Source organism: Condylostylus longicornis, unplaced genomic scaffold, assembly GCF_029603195.1.
Source record: "Condylostylus longicornis isolate FDR11 unplaced genomic scaffold, ASM2960319v2 ptg000135l, whole genome shotgun sequence".
Lineage (NCBI taxonomy): Eukaryota > Metazoa > Arthropoda > Insecta > Diptera > Dolichopodidae > Condylostylus > Condylostylus longicornis.
Window position 1 is genome coordinate 17,533,995 of NW_026578103.1, and position 16,247 is coordinate 17,550,241.

General features: G+C 22.3%; 1 protein-coding gene across 1 annotated transcript in view; it reads left to right on the forward strand.

The window, feature by feature from the left end:
• The first annotated feature begins 435 nt into the window (after window positions 1-435).
• The window catches only part of LOC129615140 (protein zntD-like), a 38,755-nt gene continuing 22,943 nt past the window's right edge, over window positions 436-16,247 (forward strand). Inside the window, exon 1 of the mRNA XM_055530217.1 lies at window positions 436-2,356. Coding sequence (XP_055386192.1) covers window positions 775-2,356 — 1,582 coding nt within the window. The 5' untranslated portion in view covers window positions 436-774. The remainder of the gene's footprint in view (window positions 2,357-16,247) is intronic.

Sequence of the window (16,247 nt, forward strand, 5' to 3'; positions counted from 1 at the left end):
ATGTTCACGAATTTTCATGATCTTTTGTTTGGATCGGGAATTGTAATAACAAAAATATACTAGAAAAAGAAAACAAAACGAAAGAGAGAGAGTAAAATTTTAAAATTATATTTTTATTTTTTTTTTTTTTGCAGTAGTAGTTGTAGTATTATTGGCTCCCATTTCAGAATATCAGTTAATTCGATCTTTTTTAATTTTGAAATTTTCCTCTCTTCTCTCATTTTGAGTGTACCAGGTATGTACCATATAAATATCATATAACATATAGGTAAACAACATTTATCTACCTGTATTTTGTACATAAACAGAATTAATAAGTGTGTTGATACACAAAATATTTTTTTTTAGTAATAAATACTACGATCAACTTTGGTATATTAGTTACCAGTTTACTATAACAATTTTCAGTTTACAATTTGATTTGACTGTGGAAAAATCATTTATAAAGTCAATTTTATGACATTGTTATTTGTCATAAAAAGGACTTTTAAAATAACATAGGATCTACTAACTTTAAATGTTTAATTTGCTATAAAAAAATATTAAAAAATGAAAAATTTTATTAGTTATATATAAGTGAAATATAACAAATATTAAATGACGAGTTTGTATAAAAATTTATAACGAAAAATAGATTCGATTGGCAAAACAAAAAAAAATATTTTACTTAATAAGAACAGGAAAATTGTTGTGATATTTGTTTGCATAATTTTTAATTTTTTATTGTGAATTATTAATACGTAAAATAAAAAAGAAAAAAACTAAAAGAGGACAATGAATTCGACTGATGTTTTAAATTTAATAATAAAAGAGCTTGCTACAAATTTAACAAATGCAAGCTCTTCTTCAAATGATCACCATCATCATCCCAGTAATAATGCTGGAAATATTTTTGCGAAATCATTAAATGGATCAACAGATCATGTTGATGATCATGATCACGATCATGACCACGATCACGACCACGATCATGAAAATGATCAAAATGATATAATAATTGCAAAAGCAACAGCAATGGTAGTATTATTTTGTGCTTCTACATTATGCGGTTGCATACCTTTTTTATTGAATCGCCGTTTTAAATGGACCGAAAAGAATACAAATGCTAGATCAGCAACTGTTGTGAAATGTCTTTTATATTTTGGTGGTGGTGTTCTGTTATGTACAACATTTTTACATTTATTACCAGAAGTTAAAGAAAATATTCAAACATTACAATCGAAACATGTTTTACCTGATTTTAATTTTAATTTTGCTGAACTATTAATGTGTTTAGGTTTTTTTGCAATGTTTTTAGTTGAAGAACTAATACATACATACATACATCGACATAATAAAGATGCACAAAATGCTACTGGAGCATTTGTACGTGGTATTAGTATAACAGATAGTATATTAGTTAAAAGAAAATCAACTTCATCATCATCATCAGCAGCAACAACAACATCATTGGCAAATAAGGAATCGATTGGTGATCAAAAAAATTCAAATGGTATGAAAAAAAATTATGCATCAGATGATGTTGAAAGAAATCAAACCGTATCAAATATGATAATCGATAATTTAGTTGAAAACAGTTTAAGCAAAGAAAAGGAAATCACAAATCAGACAAATAATTCCTCACAGGAACAACAACAAAATCCTGGAATAATTAATCATAGTTATGAACATGAACAAAATATAAATGGTCACCATCAGCATGACCACATTTATAAAAAGAAACCACTTAGTCGTAATAATAGTAGTTTTTATAGTCAAGTACATGAAAATCAACAACACAATAATCAACATCATCGTGATCATCAAAAAATTCACAATAATAATAATGATAATATTCATAAACATGATGACCACAATGGTCATGGTCATAGTCATGGTCACAGTCATCTACCAATTGGAGCTTTAAATGAAGATCATATTGTAGCATCTTTACGTGGTTTATTAGTTGTTTTAGCATTATCTGTACATGAATTATTTGAAGGTTTAGCTGTCGGTCTAGAAAGTAAAACAGATAATGTTTGGTATATGTTTGGTGCTGTATCAGCTCATAAATTAGTATTAGCATTTTGTGTTGGTGTTGAATTAATTGTAACAAGAACAAAATTATGGTTATCAATAACATATGTTATCACATTTGCAATTGTTAGTCCACTTGGTATTGGTATTGGTATACTTGTAAGTTCATATGATAATGGTACTGCATCAGCAATTCCATCAGCAATATTACAAGGATTAGCAACTGGTACTTTATTATATGTTGTATTTTTTGAAATATTATCAAAAGAACGTAGTGGTTTAATACCATATGCATCATTTGTAGTTGGTTTTGTTGTTATGTTTGGATTACAATTTGCAAGTAAGTATTAAAATATTTTAAATATGATTTTATAATAATTATAATTAATTTATTGAATTTGAATTAGTAAGAATCATTAACCGGCAAAATATTTTATAAAATATTTTCTTTTAAATCATGCAAGGCTGATAATAATTGTATTGTGTTCGAAATTTTCATATTTTAATTTTATTATAAAGAAAATGTTGACATAAAAAATTTCAGTCTATAAACCACAGTTTCAGTTAAACTAATAAAAAGTGTTTATTGCTTTAAAATTTTTTTTTTCAATCGTAAAACCTTGTTTATATTCATAATATTTTATATGTAGTTCTACTTAATGTCTACGCAACTTAGTCATATTTTTGAAAATAATAATCATTATGTTAATAAATTTCAAAAAAATTCCAAGTAAAAATTTTTTTTTTTTGGAATAGTTAAGAACTATTAAAAAAGCACAAAATTTTTCTTTTTAATTAATTAAAGCCTATCTATAATGAATGTACTTAAGTTTGTGTATTATAAAGTAGCAAGTATGCAATAAAAATATACGTATTCTTGATATATAGACTACTATTTATATACAATGTAATCTTTTGTATAGTACCTCAAATCTGGTACTTCAAATAGAATTACGATAGCAAAATCGTAAATGTTATCAAAATTCAAATCAATCAATTCAATTGAATAATTTAGATATTAAAAATTACATTCCTTTTCTTTTGTATGTGCCCTAAAATATTAACAAGAGCCATAACCGAAATTAATATTGTATGAAAGAATACCGAATTTATCAATTAAAAAATTGCCAGATTTTTATGAATGATTGATAATAAAACAAGTAAAAACGTTTCAGTCGGTATGAACCGATTGAATTATACCCTGCACCTTTCATTGTTGTATAGCAATTACTCAAACCTGTGAAACCATTCTATAGAAACTTCACGGATATGTCTGACATATAATTGGACACACAACTGCCAAGTTTCATGAATCTAACTTTATTACTTTTCCAAATATTTAAAATAAGCTTTTGGACTTGTATGGGAGCCACTCGAACCTGTCAAGCAATTCCACCAAAACTTCAGAAATATCTGTGACCTATAATTGGACACACAACTGCCAAGTTTCATGAATCTGACTTTATTATTTTTCCGAATATAAAAAATTTGCTGTTGGGGTTGTATGGCAGCCACCCGAACCGGTGCAGCTATCCCATTATAATTTTTAGGGCATGTGTAGAATATAATTGGACACATGTATACAAAATTTTAAATTTATAGCTTTATTAGTTTTTGAAATATTTAAAATAAACTCTTTGAGTTGTATGGCAGCTACCCGAACCCGTTGTCCGAATTAGTCCAATAACAATAGGGTTCGTCCTTGGCACAAAAGAAGCAACTTGTGAAAGTTTGGTGTCGATTGCATTATTCGTTTTTGAGTTATCGTGCGATCGGACGGACGGACGGACGGACGGACGGACATGTCTAAATCAACGCAGAATTTTACGCTGAGCAAGAATATATATATATGTCCATACCGCAGGTGACTCCTTCAAGTAGTTACAAACTCCATACCAAAGTTAATATACCCTTCATGAAGTGCAGGGTATAATGATATCGTTATCTCATAAAGCAACTATTTTTAGACAATTAATTATTTTGTATGTGTACCAAAAAAAAAAAATAGTAAATAAGAATTAAAAAATAATACAAAAAATATTCTGAACTTGAAATTAATAAAAATACTTCATATTTTCGCTAGCATCAAAGCAAAACTCCTATATTACTCTATTTTGATTAATTATTAACAAAATAATAACCGATTGTTGCAGTCAAGATCATTGCCATAAATTTAAACAATAAAAACTATCTTATCTTACCTGAAATAATATACATATATGTACATATATATATATATATATATATATATATATATATATATGTATATGAAAAAAAAACTAAAATAATTATGAAAACAAAACGCTTTTAAAATCATAAATTTGATAAAAAATTTTTTTTTATTTTAGAAATTTTTTATTTTTAAACGAAATGAAAACTTTCATACACTTAGCGCATTTAAGCGGAATGTAAATGAACAAAATTAATTTTTTTTATTTTTATTATTGTTATTTTATACTTACCTCTCATTTGTATGTTTACTTTCTTAAAACTTTACGTTATTTTAATATCACAAATTATTTAGATAAAGCTATGTGACAACATTTAATTACACATATGTATGTGTATTTGTATAATATAGTATTATGTATGTGATACAATGATGCGGTATTTGTAGTGCATATTAAAATGTGAGAGAAAAAATTGTATAATTTAAAATAATTAATTAAGTTATTTTTGTATATCGAAAAATGCAATATTCATTTCTAATATAAAAATTTTTAATTGTTTATGAATTGCATAATTTATGTTCCCTCCAATTTTCTATTCCAACAACATCCCGATATTATTAACTGTCTTAAGTCTAAAAGTCTTATATTATAACACACTTAAATACCAACTGATCTTATTATAGAACACAAAAGTTTTATGTAACATTTTAAGCATTTATTAAAATTTTCTTATAATGTCCCCCTACATAAATTTTAATTAAAATACTCAACCTAATTTTTGTCTTAAAACATTTAATATGGAATATGAATCTTGTATCACTGTACGCATGTAAAAGTGTGTATACTTAAAATCACAATTATTTTTGTTTAAATGAAATGAAATATTATTATTAATAGATTTGCTACCATTTAAAATATTCCATACATCAAAAAATATATAATAAAAAATTTATACTAAATTGATAAGAAATGCCGGTTTAACTTATCAATTTATTAGGAACCCAGCAATTACATTAAGCGTTAAAACAATATTTATGTACAAATATTATTTATGTGTATTATCGATTTCTAGTAAACTAATTATAATAGTTATACTCGTATATGTGTATTCTTAAATATTTTTATAGCACCTCAAAATACGCAAATTCTATATAAGTATTTCAGGTATTACACAAGTTGACAAATATATATATGTAGGTAATTATTAATTAAAAATAACCCCCATTTTATATTTACCAATCAAAAATAAAAATTTATTTTATTTATTTTCTTTGTTATCGTATAAAAACCTTCACCTGAAACTATCTTTTTTTACTAGATAAATTGTAATCATATCAGATAAATTTAATCAATTAAGAATTTTAAAAAAAAAAATCAAATTAACGTTTACAATATTAAGACGATTATTAATCCAACTGATTAAATTAAAAGAGTGTAATTGGGAATTTTATAAATGCAATTATAGTGTTATAAATGCAATTATAATATCATTGCTGTTTTCGGTTTCATTGTATAAATACAAATATACTTGTTGACATCTATATTGTGAAATAAGTAAGACAATAAGTAAGACAAAGGTGTCGTAAAATATGTCTTTTTCTAAATGTTATATAAATTAACCCTTTCCATAAGGCTTAAATTTAGTAAAGAAATAGACTCACGACACGCAGAAGTGTGCAATAATAGAGAGGAAGTAAGGATCAATAGAGATACGAGTACCTAATTTACAAGATTAATTATACGGTAAAATTATTTGTACCTTTAAACACAGAAAAACTTTTAAATAAAGTTCACTTCTACTTCCAACGCTACAAATATGAATACCGGGGCTATATTGAATATTACTAATTTATGTACGAAAATTCATTTAAACAACTATGTATGTAGAACAGACAATAGATAATTTACCATTTTCTAAAAAAAAAAAATCCTCATTTTTGATGATTCTCTACGTACGTCATAACGATTACAACTTATGTTCTCTCTTGACTTGCACATCTTTAAAATAAGAAAGAATCAGATCAATTATTTCAATTAAATTATGACGATAATTTTGAAAGAAAAATTAGTCAATGATATCATTTACGTCATTCGCACGATACGTCCAATTAAAAACATTTTCCTTTTTAATTAAATTAACATTTCAACGGCGCTACTAATCAATTAACGGTTTTAATTATTTCGTACATATAGAAATATACGTGTATTATAAAATATTTTTAACCAATTCAGTATATTCAATTGAAAAATTACCTTATAGATAATTAAGAAACTGAAAAATTTAATATTTACAAAATTTTACCCATTCATATCGTTATACAAACACATACATATATGCGAATTTGAAAATTAAAAATAAATAAAAAATTACGTTCATAATGCGTGTATTGTGCCCTCTCTCATCCACAAATTAATTTAAAATTCAACAAAAATTAATGCTAATTAATTACAGAAAAAAATTTTGTAGTATTTTAAACCCATAAATAATTTTTTTTTTATTCTGAATAATTTAGAAGAAAGCTTTCAGTAAAGTGAACATTTTTATTTTAAGTTCACATATAATATTTTAATACTCACCCTGTTTATTATAGCCGTATTAAATTAAAATGTGTCAACTTGTACTTTTTATTGTTTTTAAATTATGCAAATTAAATCACTTTTCAATGTTAAAGCGTGCCTTCCGTTAAATTAAATTTTATTAATAAATCAATATTTTATGATTTTTTTGGATGTCAATACCTGCAATATTTTGCCACCTACAGAAAATTACTTTTTTTTATCTCAAAATTATTTGTTGTGAATGAAAAGATTTCCCGAAGAAAGCAGAACATCATAACTTTAGATTTTTTTTACTAAAAACAAATCTTTTTACTAAAAACAAAAAGAGTCAAATTTAGCCTAAAATTAACATATTCAAATTCACCGTGATTGTACATACAACCATATAAATTGAAGTTCAATTCAAACAATTTAAATGGGTAAATAACTCGCCTTGAAAAATTTAACCAAATTATTATTTCAACAAATATTCGCAACTAAGATTCCGAAATTTTAATTTAATTCAGATCGTTTATACTTGATGTGAAACCATTAATTTTGAATCAAGCAGTTTTATCATATTGCTACAGCTATGTAAATTTATTTTAAAATGTTTAAAGAAAACCAGATTTTTCAAAGAATGAAATAAAATTAAATAAGCTTATTCATAAATAAGACTAGGACTAAAAATACTTAAATAACATGCTAAATTTATCTTAAAATTTCTCCAAAATTGGTTTTAAATATCATGTTTTGTATACAAGTATAGAGAATTAATCGTCACCAAATTTAAAATCTGAAAGAAAAAATACTAATAGCACTTCATCATATTATATAAAAAACAAAGATTTTGTTTTCTTTTTTAATTCTGCGATTTGATTTTAGAGAAAATTCTTCAAGAAAAAAAAAATTTGAAAAAAATTCCCCGAAATATTTTATGATTACGTAATGAAGATTTTTATTAATAATAAACAAAATTCCCAATTTTTTTTTATTAATATTTACATTATCTTCAAAGAACTGATATATTAAATCATCAAAAGATGAGCATATATTAAAACCTCATCGGAACTGTTATTAAATTAATTAAATCGAATTAATTATATTAATTATTAATTCATAATGACTTTAATATTTCAAATGAATAATTTATTATATCTTATGATAAACAAAAGAAAGTTTTCAAACTTAATAAAGTCTACTGCTCGGCAATAAATTTTGTATTCCATAAATTTCAAAATCCTATAATAAAAACAAAAGATTTCAATGCTTAAAATTTTTAACACAACAATAAATTTATGCTTAATTAATCGTGTTCCTTATTATAATACCGCGTGTATTATATATTATAGACGAAATCAACGGCCGTACATTTAAGTTTTAAGACACTTTTCGAATCTTTACTTACATGTTGGAAATATATAAACACACATCATAAAAATAATAAATAAACGCTGACTTTCATTCGATTAAAAACATTTCATAGTTAAATTATCTTATTTAATTATAATATATGAATAAATATTTACAAAATTTAAAAAATAATTATAATTAATTTTGAATAATATACTATAAATAAAGCTAGAAGTCACAACCAAAAAAACAAGAACGAAAACACGTTAAACATCACGTATATAAAATTTTTATCCTCATAAAATTAAACTTTGATCTTGTACTAATTAAAATTTTTAAAAAGAAAATAAAAATATTTTGTAACACAAATTGTGTATTTTAAATAATTAACACTTTATTTAATTTATTATAATTAAATTAATTAAAGAAAAGAAATACAAATATAATATTCCTACAATTTAGTAATTAATTCTGCTATACTAATTTTAACCCACGTATGTTTTGGTTTTTGTTTTCAAAATAACTTTTACCAAAAAAAAAATGAAATTGCAAACTCATTATTGTCATTGTTTTTTTAATTTAAAGAAAATAAAACTGTAATACTACAATCACACAAGCGAATTTTATACACGTGTATAATAGTTTTATGAAAATAATATAGAATTTAGTTAAACGTGTACAATAAGAATTTTATTATTTTCAATTGATATTATTGCATATGCCGTTTAATATAATAAATTTTATTAATTTTGAAATTATCTTAAGTAAGAAAATAAACAAAGAATACAGCAATAAGTAGTTAGTTATAACATATAATTTTAATAATTATTAAAATATTACAAGCAAGTAATAATTATTTTATATATTTACGACATTATTTTACGATACACATACCATTTTATAATAATAACATATAAGTTACAATACGAGTAGTTATAATTTCATATTGTTAATTATGAATTTCGGAAATTATTTTACTTGCAGGCATTATAACAAATAATTCTTAATAAATCAATTATTAACTATATTACAAATTATATAATGATTATTTTCTTAGGTATATATGTACATATACTGGTTTTATAAAGTAAATAGTAATTTATATAAAGAATAAACACAAAATATAGATAAATAACCTTGTTCTTTTAATCATAGAGCGAAAAATAGAGAAAAAACAATAGTGTTGAATAGCAAGAATAAGTTTTTCTTTTTATTATTAACATTAAATTATATAATTAAATGGATTCTCTCATCAACGATTATTATAACTTAAATACCATGTATATGTTTAAAGGTATATCCACTTATAAACATAGAGGTCTACATATAAATTATACATAAAGTATATATAAAAAAACTGGAAATTCCTCATATAATATTTTAATTTTTAATTTTTGCTTTTTATAATTTTACTGAGTAATATTATACCATTATTATAATCAGAGTTATACGTGCACATTATATTGTTATAATATGAATTACAATTCTGTTATATATATATATATATATAAAATGCATGAAAATAATACTTACGCTTCAAATACTTAATAGATCGTTGACACAATTATCATAATAAATTCACAAATGATTTTTTATTTAGATTGTATAAATGTGTAGGTAAAGTGATTGTATACTTGGCATTATATCAAAAAACCAAAATTAACTTTAATTTTAATATATAATTAATATTTTACAAAATGTATAGTATATATAAGTGTAAGTATTTCTAGAAATCGTTCCACAAGAGTCAAATTTCAGTTTCATTAATAAAATAAAGTAATCGAACACTTACAATTAAAAATATACAAACCTACCCATGTATATGTACATTTAAAATAAAAATATATTAAAAAATATAAAATACTATTATACATATATTATTTATGCAAATCAGATACTCAAGTTTATTACACTCTTTTATTAATAAATTCCAATTTTATTTATTATAGTGCAATTTTTAAGAAAAATACATGTTTGAAAAAAAAAATCCCCAAATCATAAAAACATGTTTTATTACTCTAGACTGTTGTCCAATTCAACATAATAATTTTGCATTCAATGTTAAAATTAAAATTTGTTTAACAAGTTTTCATACTTATATGTACGAACATAATATAAAATTTTAAATATCAAACTGAAAAAATTGTGAATATTGTAGATAAGAGTTGAAATATTGTTTTTTTTGAAAATATTGCTAAATGTAATAATAGACTTCCAATATATTGCTTGTGAGATTAATTATATGTAACAGGTTATTGCATATTCTAATAATTCTTGTTGATATTCTTAATAATATCTATATAAAAATATTATGATCTTAACAATATCATGAATACTGTGCTAAACGAATTATTTTAACAATTACAAAATATTTGGAACACGAGTTTATGAGAAATTATAGGTAACTATATGCAAAAAAAAGCTAACCCAAAAAGAAAATATAATAGAAATGAGGTAATATTAGTACAGTATGTTCTTATTTCAATACTTAATTTCGAGCCAGTCCTAGCAACGTACATTATAACATTGGATATTTATATACTTTGTATATGTTATTATACAAAATTTTGCTATTAAAACAAAGATACTGCGCAGCAATTTAACAAGTGATATTATAAGAGTATCATAACTTTAAGAGAGTTCAGTGAACCGCAATAAATTTTTTTTAAAACCCACAAAATATAAAATTTGATCTATTTTAAAATTAATTTCTTCATATTAATTAAATAATTAAAATATTCCAATAAAACCCTATACTAAATTTAATTATGTTAATTTTTTAAAAATCTTAATTTAATACAATGTGTATTTGTTTGTGAAATCATATGTAAAGTCACAGCAGCTTAAATTTAGGAAAAAAAATTTTTATTAATTTTATTCAAAATTAAAATTAATTACTTATTTTAAATGTTTGCTGTTTTCGTTGATCGCAAATTCTCCGCATATGTAAATAATTCGAAGAAATATGTGTGATATTTTGAATTAATGTGAAATAAGCCCACACCTAATGTAAACTCTATATAACGGTCAGTTATGTAATATAAAAACTTTAAACCAAAAACTTAAAAAAGTTATTTTAAAATTAATGACGGCATTTATTTACATTAAATTTAGTTAACAAAAAATTAGCAAAAAAAAAATAATCTCAAATATGAAAAATAGTAAAAAATATGCTAATTAAAATTCATCGGTTAATGTAAATTATAATTTTAATTAACATAAAAGAATTTAATAAAAGATTAATCCAAAAATCTCAAATATCCATACATAGGGCAATTTAATGTGAGATAGGTGAATTTCAAAAATCCAACACCATTGTGCTGAATTGTAAATAAATTCAATTTTCAAAAAAAAAGTGATACAAAAGCATAATTAGCAAAGTAAATTTATTGTTATAAGTGTACTAAAAATTGAGAGTTACTGCCATTGCCGTTATAAATATTAAATTAAGAAGTATGCCTTATAGTGCCAACAACAATTAATAGAAGAGCAGAAATGTTCAAAATATTAAAATTTATATTGCTTAAATACACAATATTGTATGAACTGTACATGATAAGTGGTAGGAATGTATATAACATTTGAGTGTTAAAAAATAGCAAACCGCAACATAATGTTATTGACTTTATTCTTTTTATTAAATATTAAGTGTACATTAACTTAATTGAAATTTCTCGGTGAATAAATCAATCAATTTACGTCAAATAATAAATATGCATATCAATATTTATATATAGTTCAATAAATTTAATATAAAGCAAATATTTTCGAAAAAATCAATTGGTATATTTTTTTGGTAATAATTGAGTTGTTGCTATCCAAAATTTTTCAAATTTTCAATTTTACTTTGTATTTTTAATAAACACCTTTGATTTACACGAGCAATCAGCTGTTCTTCCATATTACTCACATAATTTATTATTGAAATTTGATACTTTTATATTTTTAAAAGAAATTAGAACACATATAATTTATTTGTTATTTTGAAATTTCATTTAAAATGGCTGTATCGTTAGTATTTTTTTTTGTTTTCTTTTGTTATAATAATTATTATGGTGTATAACACTTCATAAGCACATAAATACTTTTCTATAAAAAATGAATAAAATTTTTAACTCAAATATTTATATATGAAGAAAAAATAAATTTATAAATTAAATAAATAACAATATTTTTTTTTCTTTATAAATTTCTTAAATAAACAATAAATTTGATTTAATATAGAAAATTTCTTTTAAATTACTTATTGATATCAGTACAATATAATATTGTAATGAAATATACGAATGTACATAATAAACAAAAAATTAGATCACAATAAGAAAGATTCAGAAATGAATTGGCTTTTAATAACCTTATTTATAATATAGGAACTACTTCATAAATTCTGTAGTCAAAATTCTTGTCAATATATCACATTAATAGCAGTTAAAATTGAGTTTTATTTCTCAATATTTTAAATGCGTATTGTAATTTTACAATTCTATGGTTATTTTTACAACATTTTAATGTATTTTTACACTTTTATTCTATTACAGAAGATATTTCTTACAACTACTAAAATAATGCACAGATAATTCCTCTGCTCACGTTTAACATGAGTAATATAATATTAATGTGTACAACTTGCATCCAAAATAATATTCTATAATATTTGTGTAAATAAAATCACTTCTGTGTACTAGGCAAATTTCGTTTGTGTAAAATTACAAATATTTTTTAGTATAAATTTACCATATTTAAATTTTCCATATTGTCTTCTTACGTTTTAATTTCCAACTTTTATAATTTTTTGCTGTTACTCTAAGAATTAAAATATATCATTAGTAAATATGTTATTTCTAGTGAAAAATACACAAAATTGTGAGCAAACATTTTTTGCGTTAAAACAACCTTTGGAAACAGAAAACCTTAATTATTTTCATTCTAATAAAGTAAAAGTTGTAAACAACTTTTAATACACGATTAGAATGAAAAAAATTTTATTGAAATAACAAAATTCAATGTTTTTAAAATAAAATATTTAGCAATAATATTTATTGCACAATTAACAAAATAATGTAAACTGTATTAAATTCTTTAATAATGTTATATTAAATATCACGTGATTTCAATAATTATTTATATAAAATTATTTCACATCACGTATTATTATAAATATATTTTAAATACCAATCAAGAATATTTAAATAATTTACATTATAAAAAAAATAAATAATATTTGAAAAATTTAATCATTTGTCATATAGTAGAACAAATAAATAAAATATTTATTTATTAATTTACAAAATAATTTATAAAATTTCAGTAAACAAAATTGAAGAAAAAAAATAATGAAAAACTTTCATAATATTTTTAATTTTTTTTTTATAATATTAAAAAATAAAAGTTATTTAATTAACTAATTAATACAATGGTAATATTATTTAACTGATTCATAGAATTACAAAATCTTGATTATAAATAAATAAAATTATTTTGTGTGTATGTATGTATATTTGAATTCAAGTTTTCAAATTCATTTTTTCTCAAATTTAAAATTATAATGAAATTTTGAGTAAAAAAAAATTTTATGGAATGAAAATTAGTACGCATCATCATTTTCAATTTACTTAAATTTGGAATTAACACTGAATATTTTTAACCCTTTGTTGGTATTCTAAGTTTTTTGTGTTCTAATGCAAAAGAATATTGCATTATGAAAAACACCCTGGAAGTAATGAAAATTATAAATTAAAATTATAAGCAGGTTCTATTAGAATTATATTAAAATTCTATAAAGATTTAAATTATATTTTGAAATTCTCCAATAACAATAAACTAATCTGATATAGTTGCCTTCAAGTTTAGTAATAATTTTTTTCTATTAATAAATTTACCAAATAATGCAAAACTTTCATAATTATTTTATTTAAGGTTTGATTGCGGTTTAATGCTCTTAAATTGAAAATATTGGAATATTGTTAGAAAAATCCAATATTTATAGCTTATAAACTTTATATAGGACATAGGGACCAAGTATTACTGCAACTCTGATATGAAAGAAAGCATATAAAAAATTTTTTATAATAACATCTTTAAAAATTAAATTATTTTAATTGCATTGAAATTACACTACAACATATACTAGGTATTTACATAATTTTAATGCCATTAGATTAGAAAAAATATGATGGCACCAAATATTTTTGCGCATATATCAATGAATGCTTGCAAACAAAGTATGAGATATTGATCACATTCCACATGATCTTTAAAATTTCAATATATGAATTTGAATAAATAATAATATTATAAATTATAACTTAATCATTAATTGTATTGTACATAAATCTATTTAATTTTCAAAAATCGAATTTTATTAAATGTTCAATGTATTTATTTATCGAAAGCACAATAATTTTTCAATACAAAGCAGAAACAAAAGGCAGCTATATACCATAATAAGTTTATATAGCTTTTGTGTGTATAAAAAACTAAAAATAAACACAATGGAATTTTCTCAATTCATTAAAAATTTTTACAAATTTAAATCTCAATAATTTTTCTAAATGAAAAAGAAGCAATTGTATATTTTGTTTTATTCATATTCACTTAATAATTATAGTAATAATATGCTTTATTCAAAAGCTTAATTTATAAGTCATTACTTAATTATTATTATATTAAAATATTAGTAATTACGCGATATTTTTATACGGAACGCGGAAATTGTAATACGTCATCTGGCGATAATCATTTGTGCATATATGGTTAATTTTGTTTTTCTCTTTTTTTTCTTCAACTATTATAGAAATGGTATTCCCTTATACTTTGTTAGCAAATAACTTTATATTATGTATACTTACAAAATATGTTATTGTTATATCGTATAGTTTAAAAAATATTTGAATACCGTATACATTTTTAATCATCTGTTCATCTACAATTCATATAGAATTCAAGTCATTATATTGTAGCTATTTAGAAAAAAAAACTTTAAAATTCTAATTGACTTAATGATTATGATTAGAATTATTGAATTTTGATCACTAATTCATTACACTTAATCTCAATATACATATATATATAAATAAGTTAACATTAAAGTGTTAATATTACATTTAAATAGTTATTATAGTATATAGATATTTTATTGTGAGCAAAATTAATAATGTTATGTATATGGCCATTCTCATAATATTCAAATACATACTTTGTAAATAATATCAATAATAATGATATAATAAATAACATTTCTAGCACGCAACAATGTTAACAAAAGTGAAAAATTTATTGTTAATAATAAAATTATAAAATAATTTAAAATTCAAATTTTTGAAGCCATAATATTTAAATAGAATAATGTGCTTTTCTATGGTTTTTTAACATACTATATTACACAAAACGAAATCAGTGAATATGACGAAATAATTTAATCAATATTGAAAGATGATTGTAGATGGTACAGGAAGATTTACAATAACATTAAATTTACAAAACCGTGAATTCTATACTTGCTATAATATGCCCTTATATACTTTCTTTTCGTAACTCAAAAAATCAGACTAATCAAAATCAAAGCATTTTGATTGAAAAATTTTAAGAAATTATCACATTTTTCTCAATAATTCTAATTAACTTCTGAATAGGACATAAGTATACAATTACATTTACAAGTAGATTCTTCGCAAAATTTGTTTATTTAAGTGCAAGTGCTCGTGTATATTTCTATTTTGAGATTTAACAAAGGTAAAAGTTAATATCGTCCTCTAGGAGGAAAATGTGACCAAGTCGTAAAAAAACAATTTTCTAATTATAACATTTCTGTACTATAAACAACTTATTTTTTTGGCTGATCGAGTGTTCTAGTTCATATAGAAATAGAAAAGTCCATAAAATTATTAAATTATAAAGACTTTTTACAAACATTGAACATTAATTTTTAAAATTGAATTTAACACAAATTACTTTTTCTCGCTAGATCAACATATGCTCCAAAAGAAGGATTTATGACTCCGAAATTTGTACTCGTACTACTAAATTGAATTTTAAAATGAAATTTGTATTTACTTTACAACATACATAAGCAAATTTTATATCAAAATTAACCTTAAATTTATCTTTAAAAATTTAACACTATAAACCCTTCTCAAGCCCTTTATAATTAAAAAATATTTTGATTAAACT